We start from the raw sequence: 22,051 nt of genomic DNA on the forward strand, positions 1-22,051 counted from the left end.
TATTCTGGTTCTGCCAATTACTACCAGGACCTTTGACAAATTATTTAACTCTTCAGAGTCTATTTTTATTTGTAAAATAAAGACATTAATACCTACCTCCTATGACTGTTTCAAAGACTAAAATGGTATATGACATATAATAATTGCTCAACTCTGTTATTTCTAGAGTTGTAGAGGGATGGGACAACACTTACACCCTTACTTAAATAATTACCTGTCATCTGAGGAGAGAAAAAAGGACAATCTACATCAAACCTAGTTCAAAATGAAAAAAGATATTTTGTTCAAATACTTAGCAAATATTTCTTGAATACCAATTAAGTACCAGGCCCAGTTTTTAAACTGGAAATATAGCACTGAATATAACAAACACCAATTATCATCCAATATAATATGTGTGCAGACACAGGCACACATGTGTGCACACACAAATACCCCCCACACACCCCCACACACACCCCAACTGCATAAAGTTTTCATTCTAGGAGACCCAGGCAGTAATCAAATAAATAAGTAAAATGTAGCATGCTAGAAGGTACTAGATGAGGTAAGAGAGTCCAGTGACCCCCTGGGAAGACAGCCAGCACAAAAGCACACAGTCCCTGTTGTATTTGAGGAACAGCAAGGAGGCTGGTGTGGTTATAGCATAGTGAGCAAAGAAGAGTAGAAGGAGGCAGGATGGGAAGAAGAAACTCCTCTGAGGTCATCATTGTCTGGTTTTTCTAGTTAGTGAAAAAAACACAGGCTTTGAAGGCAGTTATTTTTATTCTGGTCTGGTTACTTGTGCTGTTTGGTAAATTACTTAACCTCCCTAAATTTTGTTTTTTTGGATCCTTCCTCTATCTGTTAAGTAGGTATAATACCTCATAAAGTTGTTAAAAGGATTGAGATAAATGGCACAAAATAGGTCTTCAGTATGCTTGTTTCTTCCTCTCAATAAGACAAGTCTCACACTGGGAACTGGAGTGTACATTCCAATTGTCAGGCTATCAAAATGATGGCCTTGAATGGCATTTAACTGCCTTGGCCTCAGTTTCTCAACTAAGAAAATAAGTGCAGGTACTCATAGACATTGTAAAGACATATGTTTAACAATTAAGGTTCTGTTATAAATCAAGGAATTTTATTATTAGAATTTGTCTTAATATTAAAGGTTTTGAAACAGCAAAAAAGCATATATGAACCCTGTACCTTTGTACACTATTCCAATTTTTTAAAATCCTACACATTTTCACTTTTTTTTAGCATGAAATTGTAAAGATTTACTTCATAACATTTTATTTCCTTTTTCTGATCCTGCTTAAGAACAATAATCTAATGGAAAGATCTCCAAGAAATGTTTAACTGCAAAAAGCAAAGTGCTGAGAGTAGTGTTCCTAAAAGTAAACTACTTTTCTATATAAAAGAGAGAGAAAATAAGAAATTTTATTTGTATTTGCTTGTTCACTCATTAAAAAAAAAAAAAACCCTATGAGTACATATAAGAAGCTAGAATCAGCAGTCACAGTTGGGGAGATTAAGATGAGGAGAGAGAAAAACTCTTCATAGTATCTCTTTTAATATACACATTTTGAAAAAATATTATATATTTAGGAATACTAATCTGAAATCCAAGAATGAAATTCAGATTGCTTAAGAGTTTAAACTTCACAAAATAAACTGAAAATTTAGTTATAAAACAACATGAAAACTGTAAATACCCTGTTTCTCAGGATATTTAGTTTTTGCTCCTTCTATGTGTTAAGTGGGTATCTCTCAATCTATTGGTTTGTATGTTTTTTCTGAGGGGCTCAAAAAAACATTATAAAACATCCTGCATCATTCTTTCACTATGGAAACCAAGCTCAGCCCTACTATATGCAAAAAAAAATATTGTACCTTTCAGGTCTGTCCTAGGTCAGTCTGTCTAACCTGCTTTGGGGTTCTCAGGTACACCAAGTCTATGATTATGTGAATTCAAGGAACTAAGAAAGAGCAAGGGTAAGATGAACAGAACATCAGTGAGGCTTTGGGAAGGTCACTATTAGTATCCATTTTGATACACGGCATTTCATTAGATATTGTACATTCAAGGCATCATTTTTTTTTTTTCCAGGAAGGGAGAAGACCTGAGTAGTAGATCTGAGAACAAAACAGAAATGGAAAAAAGTAGCTAACCTCAAATACATTTAAGCAACAACTAATGAAGAAGAGTTATGAATGCCAGAGATAATACAAAGAGACCCACCAGAAGTTTTCCTAAAAATTAACTATGTCTTAAAATGGTGATTGTCAGTCACAATTTTGCCCCCACTCCCTGTCCTGGGAACATCTATAATGTCAAGACATTTTTTGATTGTCACAATTGAGTTGGGGGTACTGGGTTACTTCTGGCATTTAGTAGGTAAAGGCCTTGGATGCACTAAACATTCCATAATACACAGGACAGCCCACAACAATGACTCAACCCAAATGTCAGTAGTGCCAAGGCTGAGATCAAACTGTAACCTAAAATGATAGATATAGTATGGGTAACAATGAGCATAGCTGTAAAGACAAATGAACTGCTTAAATGTAGATCACATACACAGATTATGTCCTTTTAGTTTTTATTCCAATGTGAATTTTTACTGTTTCTTCCACAGATGACCCCTATTTTAGACCAGCCTATTATGGCTGAGCTGCTCTCTTATGCTGCCTTACCATTCTGTTGTTTCCCCCACCCCCAAGGGTGAACAATTCGCAGTTTTAATTACTTATAAAATTATTAATTGAAAAGAAAAAACATATTTATAGTCTTCAACAGGATGTTCTAGTGTGAGAGTATACTGTGGAATGGTGAAAGCAAGCTAATTAACATACCTATCATCTCAAATACTTACCTTTTTGTGTGTGTGTGTGTGTGGTGAGAACATTTAAAATCTATTCTGTCTTGGGGCCTGGGTGTAGCTCAGTCAAGCATGCTTTACATACATGAGGCCCTGGGTTCTATCCCCAGCACCAAAAACAGAGAATCAAACAAATAAATAAATAAATAAAATCTACTCTCTTAATGCTCCTCACTCTATTTCCAATGACAATGGACATATATTTATGCCAGGCAGTATGTTAAGTATGTTATGGATTGATTTGTACTTAATACTCAGAATAACTCTACTGTGAGGGAGGATCTAATATTGTCTCTAGTCTACAGGTGCAGAAAATAAGACCTGTAAAGTAAATTGCTTACTCAACTAACACTACACTGAAGTGGGGAAGCCAGGATTCAATTCCCCTTCTGTAGTATTCCACCACTTCTTCCCCATTGATGCTTTCATGTTGGCAAAGGTACATGCTCCCTGTCATCTCATCTGCCCTGCCTCTCAGTCACCTGCACTGTTTACTGCCATTTACTACCAGGGCAATAGGGATCAGTCAGTAGAAAGAATATCAGCCTTATCCTAAAGAAGGCAAATGTATAAGATACAGAACAACAGAGATCAAACAAAGTACGAAGCAAACCTGTAGGAAGGGAGGAAGGAATGGAGAGTGTTAAGAACATGAGCAAAATCCCAACAGCACCATCACTAGCTCATACTTAAAAGTGGCTCTGCATGCTGTGTACCAGGAGGAGCTATCAGGAATATGTACATAAGCACCTCATGCTGAGTAGCTCCCACCCCCACACTGGGGATTGAACTCAGGGCCTCACACAGGTTAAAGCAAGACCCCCTTTTCTGAGCTACATCCCCAACACTTTTTTATTTTGGGACGGGACCTTGTTAAATTGCCAAGGCTGGCCTTAACCTTGCAATCCTCCTGCCTCAGCCTCTTAAGTCTCTGGGATTACAGGTGTGTACCACTGCATCTGGCCTGAATGCTTTTTGAATATTTTTTCCTACAGCATCAGGGAAGCCCAGGGAAGGCATCAAAGGCCCAAGTAGATCTGAAGGACTGGGGAAGACATCCACCTGAAACAGTTTGTCAAAGACCTACAGTCTCAATCTGTTAAAAGACAGATTGGTTTCTTTCGTGCGCGTGCATGGTGTGTGTGTGTGTGGGTGTGTGTGTGTGTGTGGTGTAGTAGCAATCAAAATGGAAAGTTTGGAAGAGAAAAAAAACCTATCTAAGGAATCTTTCCAAATAATTAAGAACTTAAATTCAGAGGGGGGTGAGGAGGAAAAAGAAAAATACAAAAAGAAAAGTGAGCAGGATCTCATTCGGCACAGCAGTGTATTCTTGGTAATTGTTTTTTTTTTTTTTTTTAAGTTCTTTCTTGTTTTAATATATTCAAAACAAGGTTAAAAATTCATCCAAGTAAATGGTAAAAAGAAAAATATGTATAGATCGTTTTAAATAAGAAAAACTGAAATGGGATGGAGAAGGCATATTCCATTTTTATTTTATTTTATTTAGATTTTTTTTGCAGTGCTGCAGATCAAACCCAGGGCCTCAGAGGCATGCTAAGCAAGCAAACTACCACACAGCCACATCCCCAGCCCACAATAGTAGGATTAAGTGAACATCCATCATTCTAAAAGGTTCCAACTAAAAAGTTCCCAACAGTACAACACATAGAAGTGGGCAACACATAGGTCAGGGTGTAATTATATCTCCTGGCACAGATTTACATGTTGTCCTTATTGTCACTCCCCACTTAGTTCTTGTTTCCTGTCCCATACCCAGCCTGAGCACCTTTGCAAGTCCTTATCTGGTGGTGTACAGGGTGTCTTTCCTAGCTCAGATACAGGCACCTTGGTTAGTCTCAGAATGAAAATATTCTCCTTGTAGCTGTCTGACTCCCCAAGTTCTGTAACTGTGGGCTCTCAAGTTGGTATTTTTCTGGTTCTATACCCTCACCTTTTCTACTAAGCAGTTCTTCTTAGTAGAAGACCCTGTATCAGTCAGTTACTTTGGTCTTTGCTTTAAGAGAGCAAGATTTGCCCCAATGCCAGTCCTCCACTCAATTTGAAGATTACATAACCTCTTCTCAGAATCCTGTTTATCTGCTAAAAGCACCCAAGCTCTTTATAATAATTAATAGATCATTTGACGATTTACATCTTATTATTTCACTTCCCCTGCCCTCTAGGGAACCAAACAAGATTGTCCAGATGATGAAGAATCCTGACCCATTTTTAACATATAGTCCTCTGACACCAAATTAAAATCATCTCCATCACTTCACTCATGCCCTAAGTACTGTTTGACAATGAAGGAAAATAGTAACTCAGCTTGCTGAATCTGGGCCCAATTATGGTGTCTCTAAATGACTCAATGATGATGACAGGATCTTCAGTAATAAGGACATAGAACAGACACAGATGTATACTCATACTTGGCTAGCAGATGCATAAAGTAAAAAAAAAAAAAAAGCGTTACTGTTCTTCTAGATCTTGCTGACCAAGTCAAATGAATCGAACATTACATTATGGTTATGGTATGCTATAGCTGTAACTGGAAAAAAAAATACAAGTCTGACTTGCTTAGGAGATAAAAGAAAACTGCATACATAGAATAAAAACTGATCATGGCTATTTTTATGAGTTCCCCTAAAACTTAGACTGAACAGTGAAAAGTCCCATTGAAAAAGCAAGAAAACATAAATTATAGGTCTGATTACTAAGAGCCTATCTCAAATTAAGGAAGCTTTCTAGTAAGTTCCATCTAATTACTCTGCAAACTGCTGGAACTCTAGTTATTTATCCATAAACATAGCTGATGTCAGTGTGGTGCAACAATTAAAATTACATATTAAACAAGAATTGCTAAAAGATAAGCAGGATAATATCCAAACCAAACTATCAGACTCTGGCCATGAAAGCAGATATAAAAATGAATAAAACAGTACGATATATGTAATTTTCTGCTTAGTAATCAACATCCTTAAACAAGCAAGTGCACACAGTTCTAACACAAGGATCTAAAGAAGGAAAAAAGGAGTTGTTCAAAAAGTCCTGACTCTTTCTAGAGGTTCTGTAACTACAAAATAGAGGCAATAATGTACTTAAAGAACATTGATGGGAAACCCACTTACATCTCATTTTCTTAAATGCTTAAAAAGAACCCTCCTGGTAAACCCTAGAGAATCTTCTTTTAAAAAAATGATAAAACTTCTTAAGACAATGCTGCAGTTATTTTCTACAGAAGGGTACACTTGTTCATTTTCTTCATTCATTCAAAAAAATGCTCATTTTGGTTCCCACCAAAGGGTTTTGTAGTAGACTCTGTAGGAGACACAAATGAATCACTTAGCTACTCCTCCTGTTCTCAAGAAGTTTACATTTTAGTAGGGTTGATTATGATATATATAAATAATACAAAATCAAAAGTGGCAAGAACTGTAATATAAATTCTTATGGTGTGTGACTGGCATTATAGTATTTAGACATACCATCTGCTTCATATGTGTATTCTGTGATGTATATTACTAACACTCTGTCTCCCACAGAGGAGATAAAATATAGGCACATGTGTGCTGACATATGTGTGTGTAAATAAAAACTAAAATACCCTTTGAATATATAATTTGTATCAAAAAGCCAGCATCATGGTTGGTACCAAAGAACACTCAGGATGACAGATGTGAAAATTTAAAAAAAAAAAAAATAGTAACTGTATTGCATATAATAATAGTGATAAACCACAGAAGTTATAACAATTCTGAGCCGTAATAGAAACTCTAAAGAAAAGCTGTAATAAGACACTGCTTTAAGCCAGTTTGGATTTAATTACCTCACATTTGTGTCCATAAAACCAGCTTCCTCAACCTGTTTTTATTGGACAGGATTCTGTGAATGTTCCTATAATCCTGTAGTGTCAGTACTTGAACATGAATATGAGTATTCCAAGACAGTAGTCTTCAAACTGAGGAACATGTACCCCTGAGGGTACACAAAGACTTTGCAGAGGTATAGGCATGGAGAGCTTTCAGGGAATCAGTGTCTACATTGGCATTTGATACATATACTCTTTCCAAAACTGACCTGCCAGAAGTGTTTATGTTATTCTGTGAATTCTCCTTTTCCAATAACCCTCTCAAAATATCCATCATGCTTAGCTAACTCTTACCAATGCCTATTTCTGGGTTGGAAACCTCTCTGGGGCACCAGACAAAGGAATAACTACAGAAAGCCTTATTCCTGCCAGGGATGGTGGTGTACGCCTGTAATCCCAGCAACCTGGGAATTGAGACAGTAGGATCACAAGTTCAAGGCCAGCTTCAGCAGCTTATCCAGGTCCTAAGCAATTTAGTGACATCCTGCTTAAAAATAAAAAAAAAAAAACAAAAAGGAGGCTAGGGTTGTGACTCAGTGGTAGAGTGCTTGCCTTGCACATGTGAGGCATTGGGTTCAATTCTTAGCACCACCTAAAAAAATACATAAATTTATTAAAAAAAAAAAAAAAAAAGAAACCAAAAAAGGATGGGGTTGTAGCTCAGTGGTAAAGCACCCTGGATTCAATCCCCAATACCAAAAACTATATGAAAAAATAAAAAAGAAAGCAAGCCTTAATTCTTAGAGTTCCAGGAGAGCAGCAGCAGGGTTGCTCAGAACCAACACTGGATGGAATACTGCTTTGTCTTCAAAGTAGTTCAGGGCAAGTTCCTATGTCTGGAAGTGAGATGGTTGCTAGAGGAATGTGTATTTACATATTTACTTAAGTTGAAGTCAGATTTTCTTCATGAAAGAATGACTGATTTGGCTGTTTGATTTGTTAATGAGGACATTTAGATCATGTCAGACATGAAAATATCTTTTGTAACCAGTAAAACCTTGAATTAAAAACATGGAGATGGTAGTTTCAAAATGTGTAAAAACTTTCCTAGCTTCAAACAAACAAACAACAACAACAACAACAACAAAAAAACAAACCAGAAATAAATAAAATTTGTTCTTTAGATTGACAGTTTCTCCACTCTGAGAGTGTTCCTTGATAGACACCTTGTATGTGGGAATAGTCTCAGGCAATGGTTTACATTTGGAGTTGGAGAGGCAATGTGATATGGGGAAACAACACAGGCTTTGCTCCTTCCTTTCCTTTTTGAAACCAAAGGTCTCATTTTCAGGAAGTATCTGACAGGTAAATAGTAAATTTTTGCTATCTGTAGTCAGTCCAAAGGCCAGCAGACCTGGCATCATCTGGGACCTACCTCAGACCTACTGAATTGGAATCTGTAGTTTAACAAAATTCCAGGTGATTCAAATTACATTGAAATGTGAGAAACACTGATAAAGAACATATCATTAGAAGGGCAGATAGAATCACTAAGTGTATATAACTCAGATCGGAACTTTATGTTACACCTGCTTAAGTAAAGCTGAATAAGGCAGGATGATGGATTGCAAATTTTAATGACAGGCTTATATATAAACATATATGCATGTAGTAAAGCACCACATGCGCGCGCGCGCACACACACACACACACACACACACACACACAGAGACAAACAGATCAGTGGTTCTCAACTGAAGGCAATATTGCTCCCAGAAGACTGGCAATTCTGGTTGTTATCACTGGAGGATGCTGCTAAACTTCTTAGAGTACCCAGGATGGCTCTCCACAATAAGAATTTATCTGGCTCCGAAGGTCAGTAGTTCTGAGGTTGGAAAAACCATGGCATAGATAATATAACATTCCTGTATAATGGCATTTTAATCAGAACTATTAATAGGAAAAGGAGTCATAATCTGCATACACAGCTCTAAAGAAATGGATTTCAGGTCTGGAGAGTTCTGCATCTCAAGATTCCATGCTACTTTCAAGATTATGAGAACCCTGGTTAAAAGCTCTCAAAATCATTTATCTGTGTTTGCTAGCAAATCCAGAGGTCATAATAATCTATCAGTCATATCAATGCTAAAACTCTATTAATTTGCTAACAAAAATAATGGAGAGGGCTGGGTTGTGGCTCAGTGAAGAGCACTTGCCTAGCATGTGTAAGGCACTGGGTTCAATTATCAGCACCACATATAAATAAATACAAAATAAAGGTCCATCAACAACTAAAAAAATTAATTAATTAATTAAAAAGAATAATGGAGACAGATTAGTTACTATTTTATCTCAAATCATTTCTACTTAAAGAAGGAAGCTAGGCTTAAGAGCTTCAACTTCAACTTAGGAGCTTCTACTCACCCTATATTTTCTTCAAGACCCTAAACTCACCTCAAACTTAACCTTCAAATGTTCCTGATATAACACAAGAAATAGTGACTTAGTCTTAGCCCACTCACCAACTATCAGGAGTGGTTTCTCTCATCCTCTCTCACACATGTATCCAGCCATCACTACACACAGCCAAAAGTCTCTAAAAAGGTTGTCAGGGTTTCCTGCCCTCAGTTCCCACTAGTTCCTGGCCCCAAGCTCTGGAGTTGATTGCTGAGGGTATAGTTTTTTTGTTTTGTGTCCAACCCCCCTCACCACCCCCACCCCAAATAAACCCCTACTTCCTTTCCTGACAGGATTTAGTAGACTAGGCTGCTGACTGTCCCATGGGAAATAGTGAAGTTACTGGGAAACAAGGAATGAGAAAACAGTTGGAGCAAATGTACTCAAATTGTTAGTATTTTTAGACTAGGCAGAGGGGAGTGAAGGGAAGGGAGGGGAAGGGTATGGGGGTAGGAATGATAGTAGAATGAATCAGAAGTTATTACCCTATGTACATATATGACTACCTGACCAGTGTGATTTTACATCATGTACAACCAGAAAATGAGAAATTATACTGTTTATATATGATGTGTCAATGTGAATTCCACTGTCATGTATAACTAATTGGAACAAATTAAAAAATCGCCAGTTTTATATGACTACCTTGTAAGATGGAACTTGGGGAACAGATGGTGGTGGGAGCCAGTTTACAAAACCCAGGAAAAAGTTGCATCACCCTTTCATCACGCTGAAAAAGATGCATTATGCCTGCTCCCCAAAACAATGAACACAACAGAAACAAATGAAACATCTTCAAAACCTTTTCGCTGGCTACTGCACTGCCCAGATTTACTAATCACTATTCCATTAGTGCTCATTTTATTATACTGAAAATAATCTTCTTGCCCTTACATCTTAAGAAAACACATCCCCTTCTCATAAAAATGAAAAGTGGGGCTGAGGTGTAGCTTGGTTGGAAAAGCTCTTGCATGAGCTCTTGCATGTAGCATGAGCAAGGTCCTGAGTGTGATTTCTAGCCCCACCCAACAAGCACACATATAAAATAAAAAAGAAAGAAAAAGCAGTGCATGCTATTATTTAATAAATTTAAAAGAAATCTATGAAACTATTCTGTAATAAAACTGTAAGCAACTGGGGTGTAGCAAGGGTAAACTATTTCAGTGAAGTTATGATCAATGCATTGTCAAGACCATTAAATCCAATGCTGATGCTAAGGCAGGAGGAAGAAGCTCTTTGCCAAAGTTTCTGTAATTATTTCACCACCAAAGCATTTTACCTGTGGACTCTGCCACTAGATCCCACAACCATTCAGGAAGAAGATACCATGTTTTTCTTCTCAGACTCCCAGGTTTCTCAAGTACAGAGTGGGGAGCAGCCAGAAGCTATGAGCAAGCCTCTTACCAATACCCTAGATGAGATCATCAACCCCACCCCAGCATCCTGCCTAGTCTTCTGAAGTTCACAGGCTACAGCCCCTGGGCTAGTCTCTTGTCGGGTTCTCAAAACAGGAAAAACTAAAAGTGGGTCCTCCCCACAAAAGACTTTGGGAATTCTTACATTACACAGTTATTTTAAACATGTTCCTCCTGTGTAGTATAATTACAGAAAAGAGAAGATTCAGATCTCAAAAATGACTCTTTATTTCCAAGACTTCCCTAGATTAGTTTCTTTTTCAAATGTCCTCTCAAATTCTTAACTTACAAAAAGTTCTGTGACAAGGATAAAAGACATGCATTGGAATAATTAACTCATTCCTAATAGAAATGATTTATTAACATTATGAACACTTTAGTCTTGATCAGAAAGCAAAGTACTGTTTTCATCCACGTCAAGTCCTTTAAATTCCTCAGGGATTCCATTCTATTTTAGCTTCTGTATAACAATACTGCAGAACCGTAATTACATCCTCTATAATCAGCCCATTCCCAGTGCAATTAACAGAGCCACAAATTTAAAACTACAATCTCCCTACTGAAGTTACTAAACATGTGGAAGAGACAGTTTATTCTGCATGTGAAATGCTTTCCTGTTATGCAGATAAATTTAAAAGAAAAAATAGCATGGAGTAATAGTCTTCATTTAAGAGGGAATCACTATGATCCTGATAATAGTTTCCTGTCCATCATTCTAGTATTGGATTCTCATCAAAAAGCTCTTTCCTTCCAAATTCCTTGCTCTTCCCATATGTTATGAAAACCCTCAAGCTTGGTTCAGATGCCTCAACTTCCCTCATTAAACTATCATTAACTAGGAGGAAAAAGGTATACGTGAAGTGGTTCTCAGATAATGACATGCTAGTGCAAAACAAGCTTTAATTGGCAGAGCAGTCCATCAATAAAGTGCATAACTTCTAAGCAATGTGAATAAAATTTTATCTTAACTAAGAATCAGGGAGTGAACACTAAATATCACTATATCACACATTTTAATGATTCACGCAAACCATTTAATAAATATAGGAATCATAATTAATAAAACAAGAACAACAGCGATATTTATCAAATGTTTACCTTGTTCCAGGACTGTAATAATCTTAGATGAATCACTTCATTTAATTTTTACAAAAAGCCCCTAAGGTAAATAAAGTGATTGTTCTCATTTTTCATATGAGAAAATTGACCCTCAGAGATATTAAATAACTGCCCAGGTTCATTAAAGCAGCTGGCAAGAGTAGGGCCAATCTTGAAGCCAGGTCTAACTGAATCTCAAGCTCATATCCATTTTCACAGGCATCAGGCTGGACTGCCCTCTCTGATTGTTACACGGCAATTTAAAACAAATATTCTTGTCTTTTCCATAAAGGCTCCTGGTAAGCTACAACTGTTGCTAATCAATGGTAGTTAACCAAAAAGCAAGATATTTCTTTAACAAGATTCTCTTTCCCTCATCAAATTCAGGAACTCCTTCCCACATTCCATGTGAACTGATACAATCTTTTCAAATTACATAACTGTTTAATCATAGATATGAGTTACTAAAGCAGCAATCACAAATTAGAATGCACTCTTGTATTTTTCAGATTAAAGAAGCTGATTGGTCAAGAAACCGAGTCCCAGCAGAAAAAGGAGCAAGAAAAGGAAAAGAGGGTCACCACCCTGAAAGAGGAGCTGACCAAGCTGAAGTCTTTTGCTTTGATGGTGGTGGACGAACAACAAAGGCTTACAGCACAGCTCACCCTTCAAAGACAGAAAATTCAAGACCTGACCACAAGTGCACAGGAAACACATGCTAAACTAACTCTTGCTGAAGCCAGAGTTCAGGAAGAAGAGCAGAAGGCAACCAGACTAGAGAAAGAACTGCAAACACAGACCACAAAGTTTCATCAGAACCAAGACGAAATTATGGCAAAGCTCACCAATGAGGACAGTCAAAATCGCCAGCTTCGACAAAAGCTGGCAGCACTCAGTCGGCAAATTGATGAGTTAGAAGAGACAAACAGATCTTTAAGAAAAGCAGAAGAGGAGCTGCAAGATATAAAAGAAAAAATCAACAAGGGAGAATATGGAAATGCTGGCATAATGGCTGAGGTAGAGGAGCTCAGGAAGCGTGTGCTAGACATGGAAGGAAAAGATGAAGAGCTCATAAAGATGGAGGAACAGTGCAGAGATCTCAATAAGAGGCTTGAGAAGGAAACAGCACAGAGTAAAGACTTTAAACTAGAAGTTGAAAAGCTCAATAAAAGGATTATGGCTCTGGAAAAATTAGAAGATGCTTTCAACAAAAGCAAACAAGAATGCTACTCTCTTAAATGCAACTTAGAAAAAGAAAGGACAACCACAAAGCAGTTGTCTCAGGAACTAGAGAGTTTAAAAGTGAGGATCAAAGAGCTAGAAGCCATTGAAAGTAGGCTGGAAAAGACAGAATTCACTCTGAAGGAGGATTTGACTAAACTGAAAACATTAACTGTGATGCTTGTGGATGAACGGAAAACACTGAGCGAAAAATTAAAGCAAACGGAAGATAAATTACAAGCTGCTTCTTCCCAGCTTCAAGTGGAGCAGAACAAAGTAACAACAGTTACTGAAAAGTTAATTGAGGAAACTAAAAGGGCACTCAAGTCCAAAACTGATGTGGAAGAAAAGATGTTCAATGTAACCAAGGAAAGAGATGATCTAAAAAACAAACTGAAAGCAGAAGAGGAGAAAGGAAATGATCTCTTGTCAAAAGTCAATATGTTGAAAAACAGGCTTCAATCATTGGAAGCAAGTGAGAAAGATTTCCTAAAAAACAAAGACTCTGGTAAGTCCACAACAGCTTTACACCAAGAAAACAATAAGATTAAAGAACTCTCCCAAGAAGTGGAAAGACTGAAACTAAAGCTAAAGGATATGAAAGCCATTGAGGATGACCTCATGAAAACAGAAGATGAATATGAGACTCTGGAACGAAGGTATGCTAATGAACGAGAAAAAGCTCATTTTTTATCTGAAGAGCTAGAGCAGGTTAAAATGGAACTTGCCAAGTACAAGTTGGCAGAAAAGACAGAGTCCAGCCATGAACAATGGCTTTTCAAAAGGCTTCAAGAAGAAGAAGCTAAATCAGGGCATCTATCAAGAGAAGTGGATGCATTAAAAGAGAAAATTCATGAATACATGGCAACTGAGGACCTAATATGTCACCTCCAGGGAGATCACTCCATTCTGCAAAAGAAACTAAATCAACAAGAAAACAGGAACAGAGATTTAGGAAGAGAGATCGAAAACCTCACTAAAGAGTTAGAGAGGTACCGGCATTGTAGTAAGAGCCTCCGTCCTAGTCTCAATGGAAGAAGAATCTCTGACCCTCAAGTATTTTCTAAAGAAGTTCAAACAGAAGCAGTAGACAATGAGCCACCAGATTACAAGAGTCTCATTCCTCTGGAAAGAGCAGTCATTAATGGTCAGCTGTACGAGGAGAGTGAGGAACAAGATGAGGACCATAATGAGGAGGAATCTGTGCTGTCCTTCAGATGCAACACGTCCACTCCCCTTCCTGTGAACAGGAAGCTATGGATTCCTTGGATGAAATCCAAGGAGAGCCATCCTCAGAATGGGAAAATACAAACTAAACCCAATGGCAACTTCATGCAACCTGGAGATCTAGTCCTAAGCCATACACCTGGACAGCCGCTTCATATAAAGGTTACGCCAGACCATGCCCAAAATACAGCCACTCTTGAAATCACAAGTCCAACCACAGAGAGCCCTCACTCTTACACAAGCACTGCAGTGATACCAAACTGTGGCACCCCAAAACAGAGGATAACCATTCTCCAAAATGCTTCCATAACACCAATGAAGTCCAAAACCTCTACTGAAGGCCTCCAGAATTTAGATCAAGGTATGTCCCCAATTGCCATGGCAACCTTTGCCAGAGCACAGACCCCAGAGTCTTGTGGTTCTATAACTCCAGAAAGGACAATGTCACCTATTCAGGTTTTGGCTATGACTGGTTCAGCTAGCTCTCCTGAGCAGGGACGCTCCCCAGAGCCAATAGAAATCAGTGCCAAGCACGCGATTTTCAGAGTCTCCCCAGACCGGCAGTCATCGTGGCAGTTTCAACGTGCAAACAGTAATAGTTCAAGTGTGATAACTACTGAGGATAATAAAATCCACATTCACTTAGGAAGTCCTTACATGCAAGCTGTGGCCAGCCCCATGAGACCTGCCAGCCCTTCAACACCACTGCAGGATAACCGAACTCAAGGTTTAACTAATGGGACACTAAACAAAACAACCAATAAAGTCACCAGCAGTATTACTATCACACCAACAGCTACACCTCTTCCTCGACAATCACAAATTACAGTAAGTAATATATATAACTGACCACCCTCATCCTCATCCAGTCCATACTGATATTCTTGCAAGGAACTCAATCCTTTTTTAATCATCCCTCCACATCCCCCAAAAGACTGACTGAACTTGTACTTTGGGAAGTTTGTGCATGAACTACACAAGAGTCTGAAACTAATTGTTGCCTGCATAGCCATTTCAAGTGTGCATTTACTGTATATCTTTTCATTTACATAACTGTATGGGAAATATTTAGTCTGCATTTGTATAAATACATTTTTATGTATTTCATTTTCCATAACTCACTTTAATTTGACTGCAACTTGTTGTGGTAAAATACTTTAACATCATAAAACAGTAAATAATTTGTTATTTTTACCATTGCTTGCTGAATTTTCTTTTGGTCATTTTGTGTTACACATTTGCATGTCCAATATAATTTTATTTTCTGTTTATGTCTATTAATTCTTGCTAAAAAAATCAAGCAGGACCTACTTCTAATTTACAGTCAACTTCTGATCACATAATAGAAGAGGAGAAATTAGTTGAAATACTCAAAAAAATTATCTCTGTGACTTCAAAGTGAATTAAATAAAAATTTCATTTGTGACTTAAAGTGAATTATATGAGCTCTCAGGACAAATTTAATATCATTCTTGGGATGCATCTCAATATCCCTGATATCGAGCACAGTGCTTAGCATTTACTGGGAATACAGTAAATGTTTATTTATACGGGAATAAGATAATACTGAATAATTTGCTTTCAGTGAGCATACCTAAGATGGTGGTGAAAATAAAACGTTTTGAAATGTGATAGGAAGCCAGAAAGCACATTTGGAAACAAAAATTACTTTGACAATCAAAAGTTGACCGTATTTCTACCAAATGTATCTATCTATTTCCAAATCTGGATTAGCCACTATAACATAAGCTTTTCAACACTGTTTCAAAATGAAAATGTTATTCTTGTTCCTTTTTACCATTTGGTTCTCAAAACAGTTTGGATTACTAAATATAGGTGCCGCTATACCCTGTTTATAAGTAGGCTACAATCAGAAACTTACAATTTAATTATGTAGTTTTTTAAAAAACCTTGTGACAAGCAAATAAAAGTCAAAGATAGTTGTAAATGTAAGTTATAGGAGAATCTTATTTTATAAATTCATGTGATGTGTCAGCAAAGGAAAGTAAATACACTGTCAATTTCCTCTGTGTTTATTGTTATGCCATTTACAAGGCTGGTGATAAAAACCGTTAAAGTATCCTTGAAATTCTGATATCTGACTCATTGGACTCCCTGATCATAATCCATACTTCTGAGCAGAACATAGCAGCTTTCAGAGGAACATTTTAAATTATAAACCTGGTTCCCAAGTCACATTCCATAAATATGGAATTTTTCCTTTTTCAACCTCTTAACTGTCAATTTAATGGTGTCAAATGTATTGTCATTTATTGATTTTAAACAATTCATTTAGACATCCAGGCAAACTGTGAAGGTCTTTCAAAAAGTAAAAGGAATCTTTCATAATTATCTTCTTTTTCCCTGCAAAATCAATTTCATGATAGCAAACCGAGGATTTGTTGACAGAAACACTTCCATGGTGATGAACTGCAACACCACTGCTGTGGGCTTGCATCATCATTAAATAAATGTGGATGAAAGCTGAGGCTGATGATGAATGAGAAAGCTTCTGTTTAAACACATTTATCTTGGGAATCGGCAGTGACCCAACTGTATTACAAAATACATGATGGCCTAAATGTACTTCAAAACTATTTTTAAGTCAATGTGGGCAAGAAATCCAGAGAGAATTACACAGTTCATGATTGCTTTTTCAAAGCAGACAATGGAAATACTGCTACATGAGAGGTTCTTCTAGTTAATAATCAAGAGAAGGTATAGGCAATGTTTTGAAGGGCACTGATCAACTGATCACAAAATTCCCAAAACCAGAAACTAGAAAGAATTCAAGAACAAAATCTCCCCAATTTTATCATGCAACAGCACAAACAGAAAACATGTTTGCATGGTGCAGGGGGAAACAGAAGCAGAGAGAACCAGTCAAGGGATTCCCATCACCCAGGTTCCTCCTGGATGCCCTAAGTGCAGAGAGGTGAGGGGAGGGTCATTCCTACCCTTGACAGTTTCCTAACAGAGTTTGGAGCTCTGGCTATTCATCAGCCCATCTATTTTGTTAGGATTCAATTATGTAAGCCATAGCAATTCTCTACAACAAAGTTAACACAAGTTCTGTGTTCCATGATTATAATACACAAATTATCATTTTATCATCAGTTTCAATGTTAACTATAAATAAGCTTTCTAGGCAGCTAATCTAACATTACTGGAAATTTACTGAACCCTTAAAGGATTACCTTAAGGGTTAGAGGTTCCTCTTCTGGGAGGATTTTTTTTTTTTTTTTGCAGAGTAACAATTAATATAAGCATCAAAATTAACTTTAGGAGACTGTTAGATTAATAATTTATATGTAGACTGGTAAAAGTACCACTAAAGTTCATAGTAAAAACACTGTAAGTCCTGCAAAAGCATTTTTTTGTTGTTGTTGTTTTTACAAAATTACATTTAAAATGACACTCTGGATTTTTTGGCCATCAATTTAAAAAATAGTTTCTTATATCCTCGTGTGTGGTGAAAGAGAGAGATCACAGAACAAAGTTTTGTGGTGTGGAATTTTCCATTTGTGGTCCAATAACTGCTCAAAAAGTTCCAAATTTTGGAGCATTTTGAATTTTGAATACTCAACCTAAAATAATTGCTCAAAATGATAACAGGATTATATAAACTACTTAGAAGGTCCTCACAACCAGATCTTATAATGATAAGATATCAGGCACGGTGCCTTCATGATGCCCAAAGGATAAAATTAGGGGCACTGTGAGATGGTCCTAAAAGAGATATTTTATTAACGAATTTTAGGAACTTGCTGCCTAAGGATCCTATGGTTTTTACTGATTAAAATATAACTCCACATAAAAAAACTTTTAGTAGCTTCTTTGATTCTTAATATTTACAAAGTGTGTCTCCTTTGAAACACATCAGACAAAGGCAGGGAAAGACCTTTAAATCAACCATCACTCTGGTTTCCCTATATGTTGGTTTCTGTTCATTGTTTTTTTCCTCCAAAATAATCATTTTTCTTAACCTCCTAAGAGAAAAGATAATCAGACAAAAACTCAGAGGTCAGTGTTTCGCAAAGTAAAATCTTAAGTTCACACAGCAAGGAAATCAGAATCTCGCAGAGGGTAGGTCCCAGAAAGCTGCATTTTAAGCAGCTCCTTAGTTGATTAGTTTGCATCATTGTTTTATAAATTTATACACTGATAAACATTGGCAAATGTGGTCTATCATGGCACTCTTAGAATGAATTATACCTGTACCAGGAAGTGTAACTTTCTGTCCTCTAGTGGCAACAATGACAAACAGAAGGCTTTTCTCCAGGTTTTCTTTTTATTGAAGAAGAAAGATCTAGGACTGGGGCTGTAGCTCAGTGGCAGAGCATGCGTGAGGCACTGGGTTCAACCCTCAGTACCACATACAAATAAACAAACAAAATAATCGCATTCTATCCATCTACAACTACAAAAAGAAAATTTAAAAAATGTTATAAAAATTTTTTTAAAAAGAAGAAAGATCTACATTTTACTGGGTGGGAAGGTCCCTAGTTTTTAACTGTAGCAAAGCACAGATAGATATCTGAATCTTTGGCTGAACTGTATAGCAGGGTGACACCTATAACCTCTGATTCTATCCCAGAACCCAGGCTCTGACTTAACACTGTAGCACTTCTTGGGAATGGTCCAGAACACACATTAAAGAGAGCAGCTGGATAAATCAAAACAAAGTACTCCATTCACCTTAGGACACAGTGAAGCAAATGTAAGAAAGACGTGGTTTATTAAAAAGTTCCCAAAACTTAAATCACTTTAAATTTATTTGCATTCAAACTCCAAGACCTTTCCTTGAATGGACTCTTTCCACTCTTCAAACTAAATCAAAAAGGGCTTTTGTACAATCAAATACATCTCCTAAGGGCAACAATACAGCATAAAGAATCCTTAGGGGTCCAGCAAATTAACTAGTCAACACCTCTAAATACTTTGATAAGGAATTAACACAGTTCACTGGGTAGCACTTACAAATCTGTCAACATTCCATCAGGACACCAGGTTTTATTCTTAGTATGCTGCCATAAAAAACATACTCCAGGCTAACCTCTGATATTGCAGCCAGCCATCCCAGGGACATCTTTACTTGTGTCTCATTTCAAAATTGTTATAAAAATTATTGGTCAAGAAAATAAAACTTGCCTGATTATTCAAAGAAAATTTTTTAAAGCCTGAAAGCAGTTTTCTTTTTTAGTGAATTCTTTTTTCTCCCTATAGTCAAATGATCCTGTATGATTATTCTGAGCAGTTAATTACCTGAGACTATTTTTTTGTTTTGTTTTGTTTTTTGTCTTTGTTTCATTTTTAAAAGGCTAGTTATGTTTTAATTTTAATAATTAGCAGTGTATAAATATAGGCCCTATAGACAAAGCTTCCCTCATTCTCTGACTAGATAAAAGTAGGTTTACTAATGGACCCGTTACTCACGGCCACTCAGTGACATGCACTGTGCCTCAATGTGAAATATCTTTTCTTCAAAGCATCACATGGATACATGATCAATCTACTGATCATGACATACTAAACTGTGTACCTCCTTCCCAACCGTGGGGCAGGTATGACAGAGATAAAAGATTCACTGTTCTTGATAACCTGAGCAAGGAAATCAGACAAGAAATAAGAATATCAGTGGGGAAACTATACATTTCTACCCATCAACTGGAGATTCTGGAGGACAACAGTAGATTAACAAAGTTACATAAAGAAAGACTTAGATAAGTGAGGTGACAGAGAAGATACTAGAGGCAGGCAGACAAGACTAGATTCAGTTCATGTCTCTTCCAGTCAGTTGTGAGACCCTGAGCAAATCATTTAGCCTTTGCGAATAAGAGAACTGGACTTGGTGATCTCATGCGTAGTTCTAACTTCCAGTAATTTCTGGATTCTATCTAAGTCTTGCTATCTTTTTTGAAACATTTAAGATCTGACTGGGAAGGCTGGGACATAAACACACCAATAATTTGCATTGATTTCTTTTCCTTTGGTAACTAGATTTCTTTTTTCTTATTTTCTCACTTGTAAGGGTCATAATGCTAAGTGTCTAAACATCTGTTTCCTTCTCTAAGATTACATGAATTAATTTCTTTTAACTCTCATTACATCAGCTCTTTTCCCATTGGAGCAGTTTTCTAATCTCAGGATTACTGATGGTTTGGGCCTGATAATTCTTGGTTTGGGAGAAGGGAGTTCTGTGCTTTGTAGGATATTTGGTAGCATCCTTGGCTTCTGTTCACTAAATGCCATGCAGCATCCCCCAACCACCACAAAAATGTGTGAGGGGCAAAATCACCTCCTGGTTGAAAACTGCTGCATTAGAAAAATGAACCAACTGACTCCGTAAGCCAGATGAGCTTCTATACAGCACAGATAAAGAACTGTGTAGACAGTAAGTACTGCGGGAGTTTGGAGGAGGAGCAGGCTACTCTAGGTTGGTACAGGGGGTTAGGCTTCAGAAACAGATGAGATGTGAGTAAGGGCTGGAAGATGAGGAGATCTGGAATAGAGAGAGCAATAGGGTGTCCCAAAGAGGTACACACAGGGTACTGGGGGAGGTAGGCAAGAGAGCAAACAACTAATGTTCAAGGACAATGATCAGTGCAGTGGGGCAGGGATAAGGCTCAAAAGACATAGTCCAGTCAGACTGTGAGGAGTCTTGAATACAGTGCTAGGTGGTGATTGATCTGTGTCCCCACAAAAGGATTCTGGTTAGTAAGATATTGTAACAGGAAAAAAGTGAATCCTTTATACAATATTATTTTCCTTTACAACAACCCTCTAAAAAGGGTATTATTGCAATTATAGAGATAAGTAAATTAACACTCAGCAACTTAATGGGAGCAGATCATTGTTAGTATGGGACAAACCTGAGATGTAGACACAGGTCTGACTTTGTTCCATTCTCTTTCCATGGCAAAATACTCAGAAGCTACCTCAGTGCAAGGGGAAGCATTATAAGTTGCTTTTGATCCTTTCCACAACCTATGGTGACAGACACAGCCTGCCTAATGTTACCTGTTCATGCTGTCTTACCAATCTGCCAGTTCAACCAGAAAGCTCTGAATGTCCCTAAATACATGCAAGCTTTCCCTGCTACCTCCCCACTGCTGTACATGGGTAAAATTCTCCTATCAGGTATAGTAAGACACATTGAAAAGTCTGACCACCTCTTCTGAAACCTTCCATGATCTCCATAGCCAACAGTGATTTGCCTTTCCTTCCAACCCTTCCTGCCTTCTGAAGCCAGTTAGAGTAACAAGAGAAAATGAATGTGAGAAGCCAAGCAGGCATGGGCAGACACAGGAAAGACTGAACTAGAGATGGCGCTGATGACAGGAGATGGAGAAAGCAAGACCAAGGAAAAGCTCATGTTCTCATCAACAGGAAACCATACTCAAGGAACACTGGAGCTGCAGTTAGTATCCAATTTATCCTAATGCAGCATTCTATAAGGAACAAACAGAAAGGCCAAGTATAAAGAATGATCTTTGGAAAGGCCATCAATATGTACAGAGCAATAGGCACCTAATCAGTTTCAGAGATGACTGGCAAGAAAAGCATCATAAGTGAGTGACAATGATCCATGGAAGAAGCATCATGACCTTGGACATCAGAGCTTATGTTATAAGCCAGAGGCTGCCTTGATAGTCATGATAATAACTCAAGACCCTCAGAAAGGGAACCAAGAGATCAAGGTATAGTCACCATAAAGACACACACCATCAACTTAGCTCACAGTTAGTGGGGCATCTGCCTTTGAAGAAGCCTAGGATTCCCACTTTTCAAGCAACATCATAACTTAATAAGGAAAAAATGGATGCTCACCAAATCATTTTTTAATGATGTAGTTTCCCAGATCAGAAGAAATGTTAGGGTTCAACTTTGTCAGTCTCCAATTTCCCTACATAGGCCAATCAGTTCCTAGATGCTTCCTATTCAAGAGCACAATAACT

The 22,051-nt window shown here is 37.4% G+C and overlaps 2 protein-coding genes across 6 annotated transcripts in view; one reads left to right on the forward strand and one right to left on the reverse strand.

The window, feature by feature from the left end:
• The window catches only part of Cmss1 (cms1 ribosomal small subunit homolog), a 327,203-nt gene that overhangs the window by 288,602 nt on the left and 16,550 nt on the right, over positions 1 to 22,051 (reverse strand). The window lies entirely within an intron of this gene.
• Positions 1 to 22,051, forward strand: part of Filip1l (filamin A interacting protein 1 like) — a 105,233-nt gene that overhangs the window by 70,091 nt on the left and 13,091 nt on the right. For both annotated transcript variants that reach the window (XM_058582904.1, XM_046455274.2), the window contains one exon: positions 12,155 to 14,921. In XM_058582904.1, coding sequence (XP_058438887.1) covers positions 12,155 to 14,921 — 2,767 coding nt within the window. The remainder of the gene's footprint in view (positions 1 to 12,154; positions 14,922 to 22,051) is intronic.

This window comes from Marmota monax, unplaced genomic scaffold, assembly GCF_021218885.2.
Source record: "Marmota monax isolate L192 unplaced genomic scaffold, Marmota_monax_Labrador192_F-V1.1 WCK01_AAM20220418_F8-fsc00053, whole genome shotgun sequence".
Lineage (NCBI taxonomy): Eukaryota > Metazoa > Chordata > Mammalia > Rodentia > Sciuridae > Marmota > Marmota monax.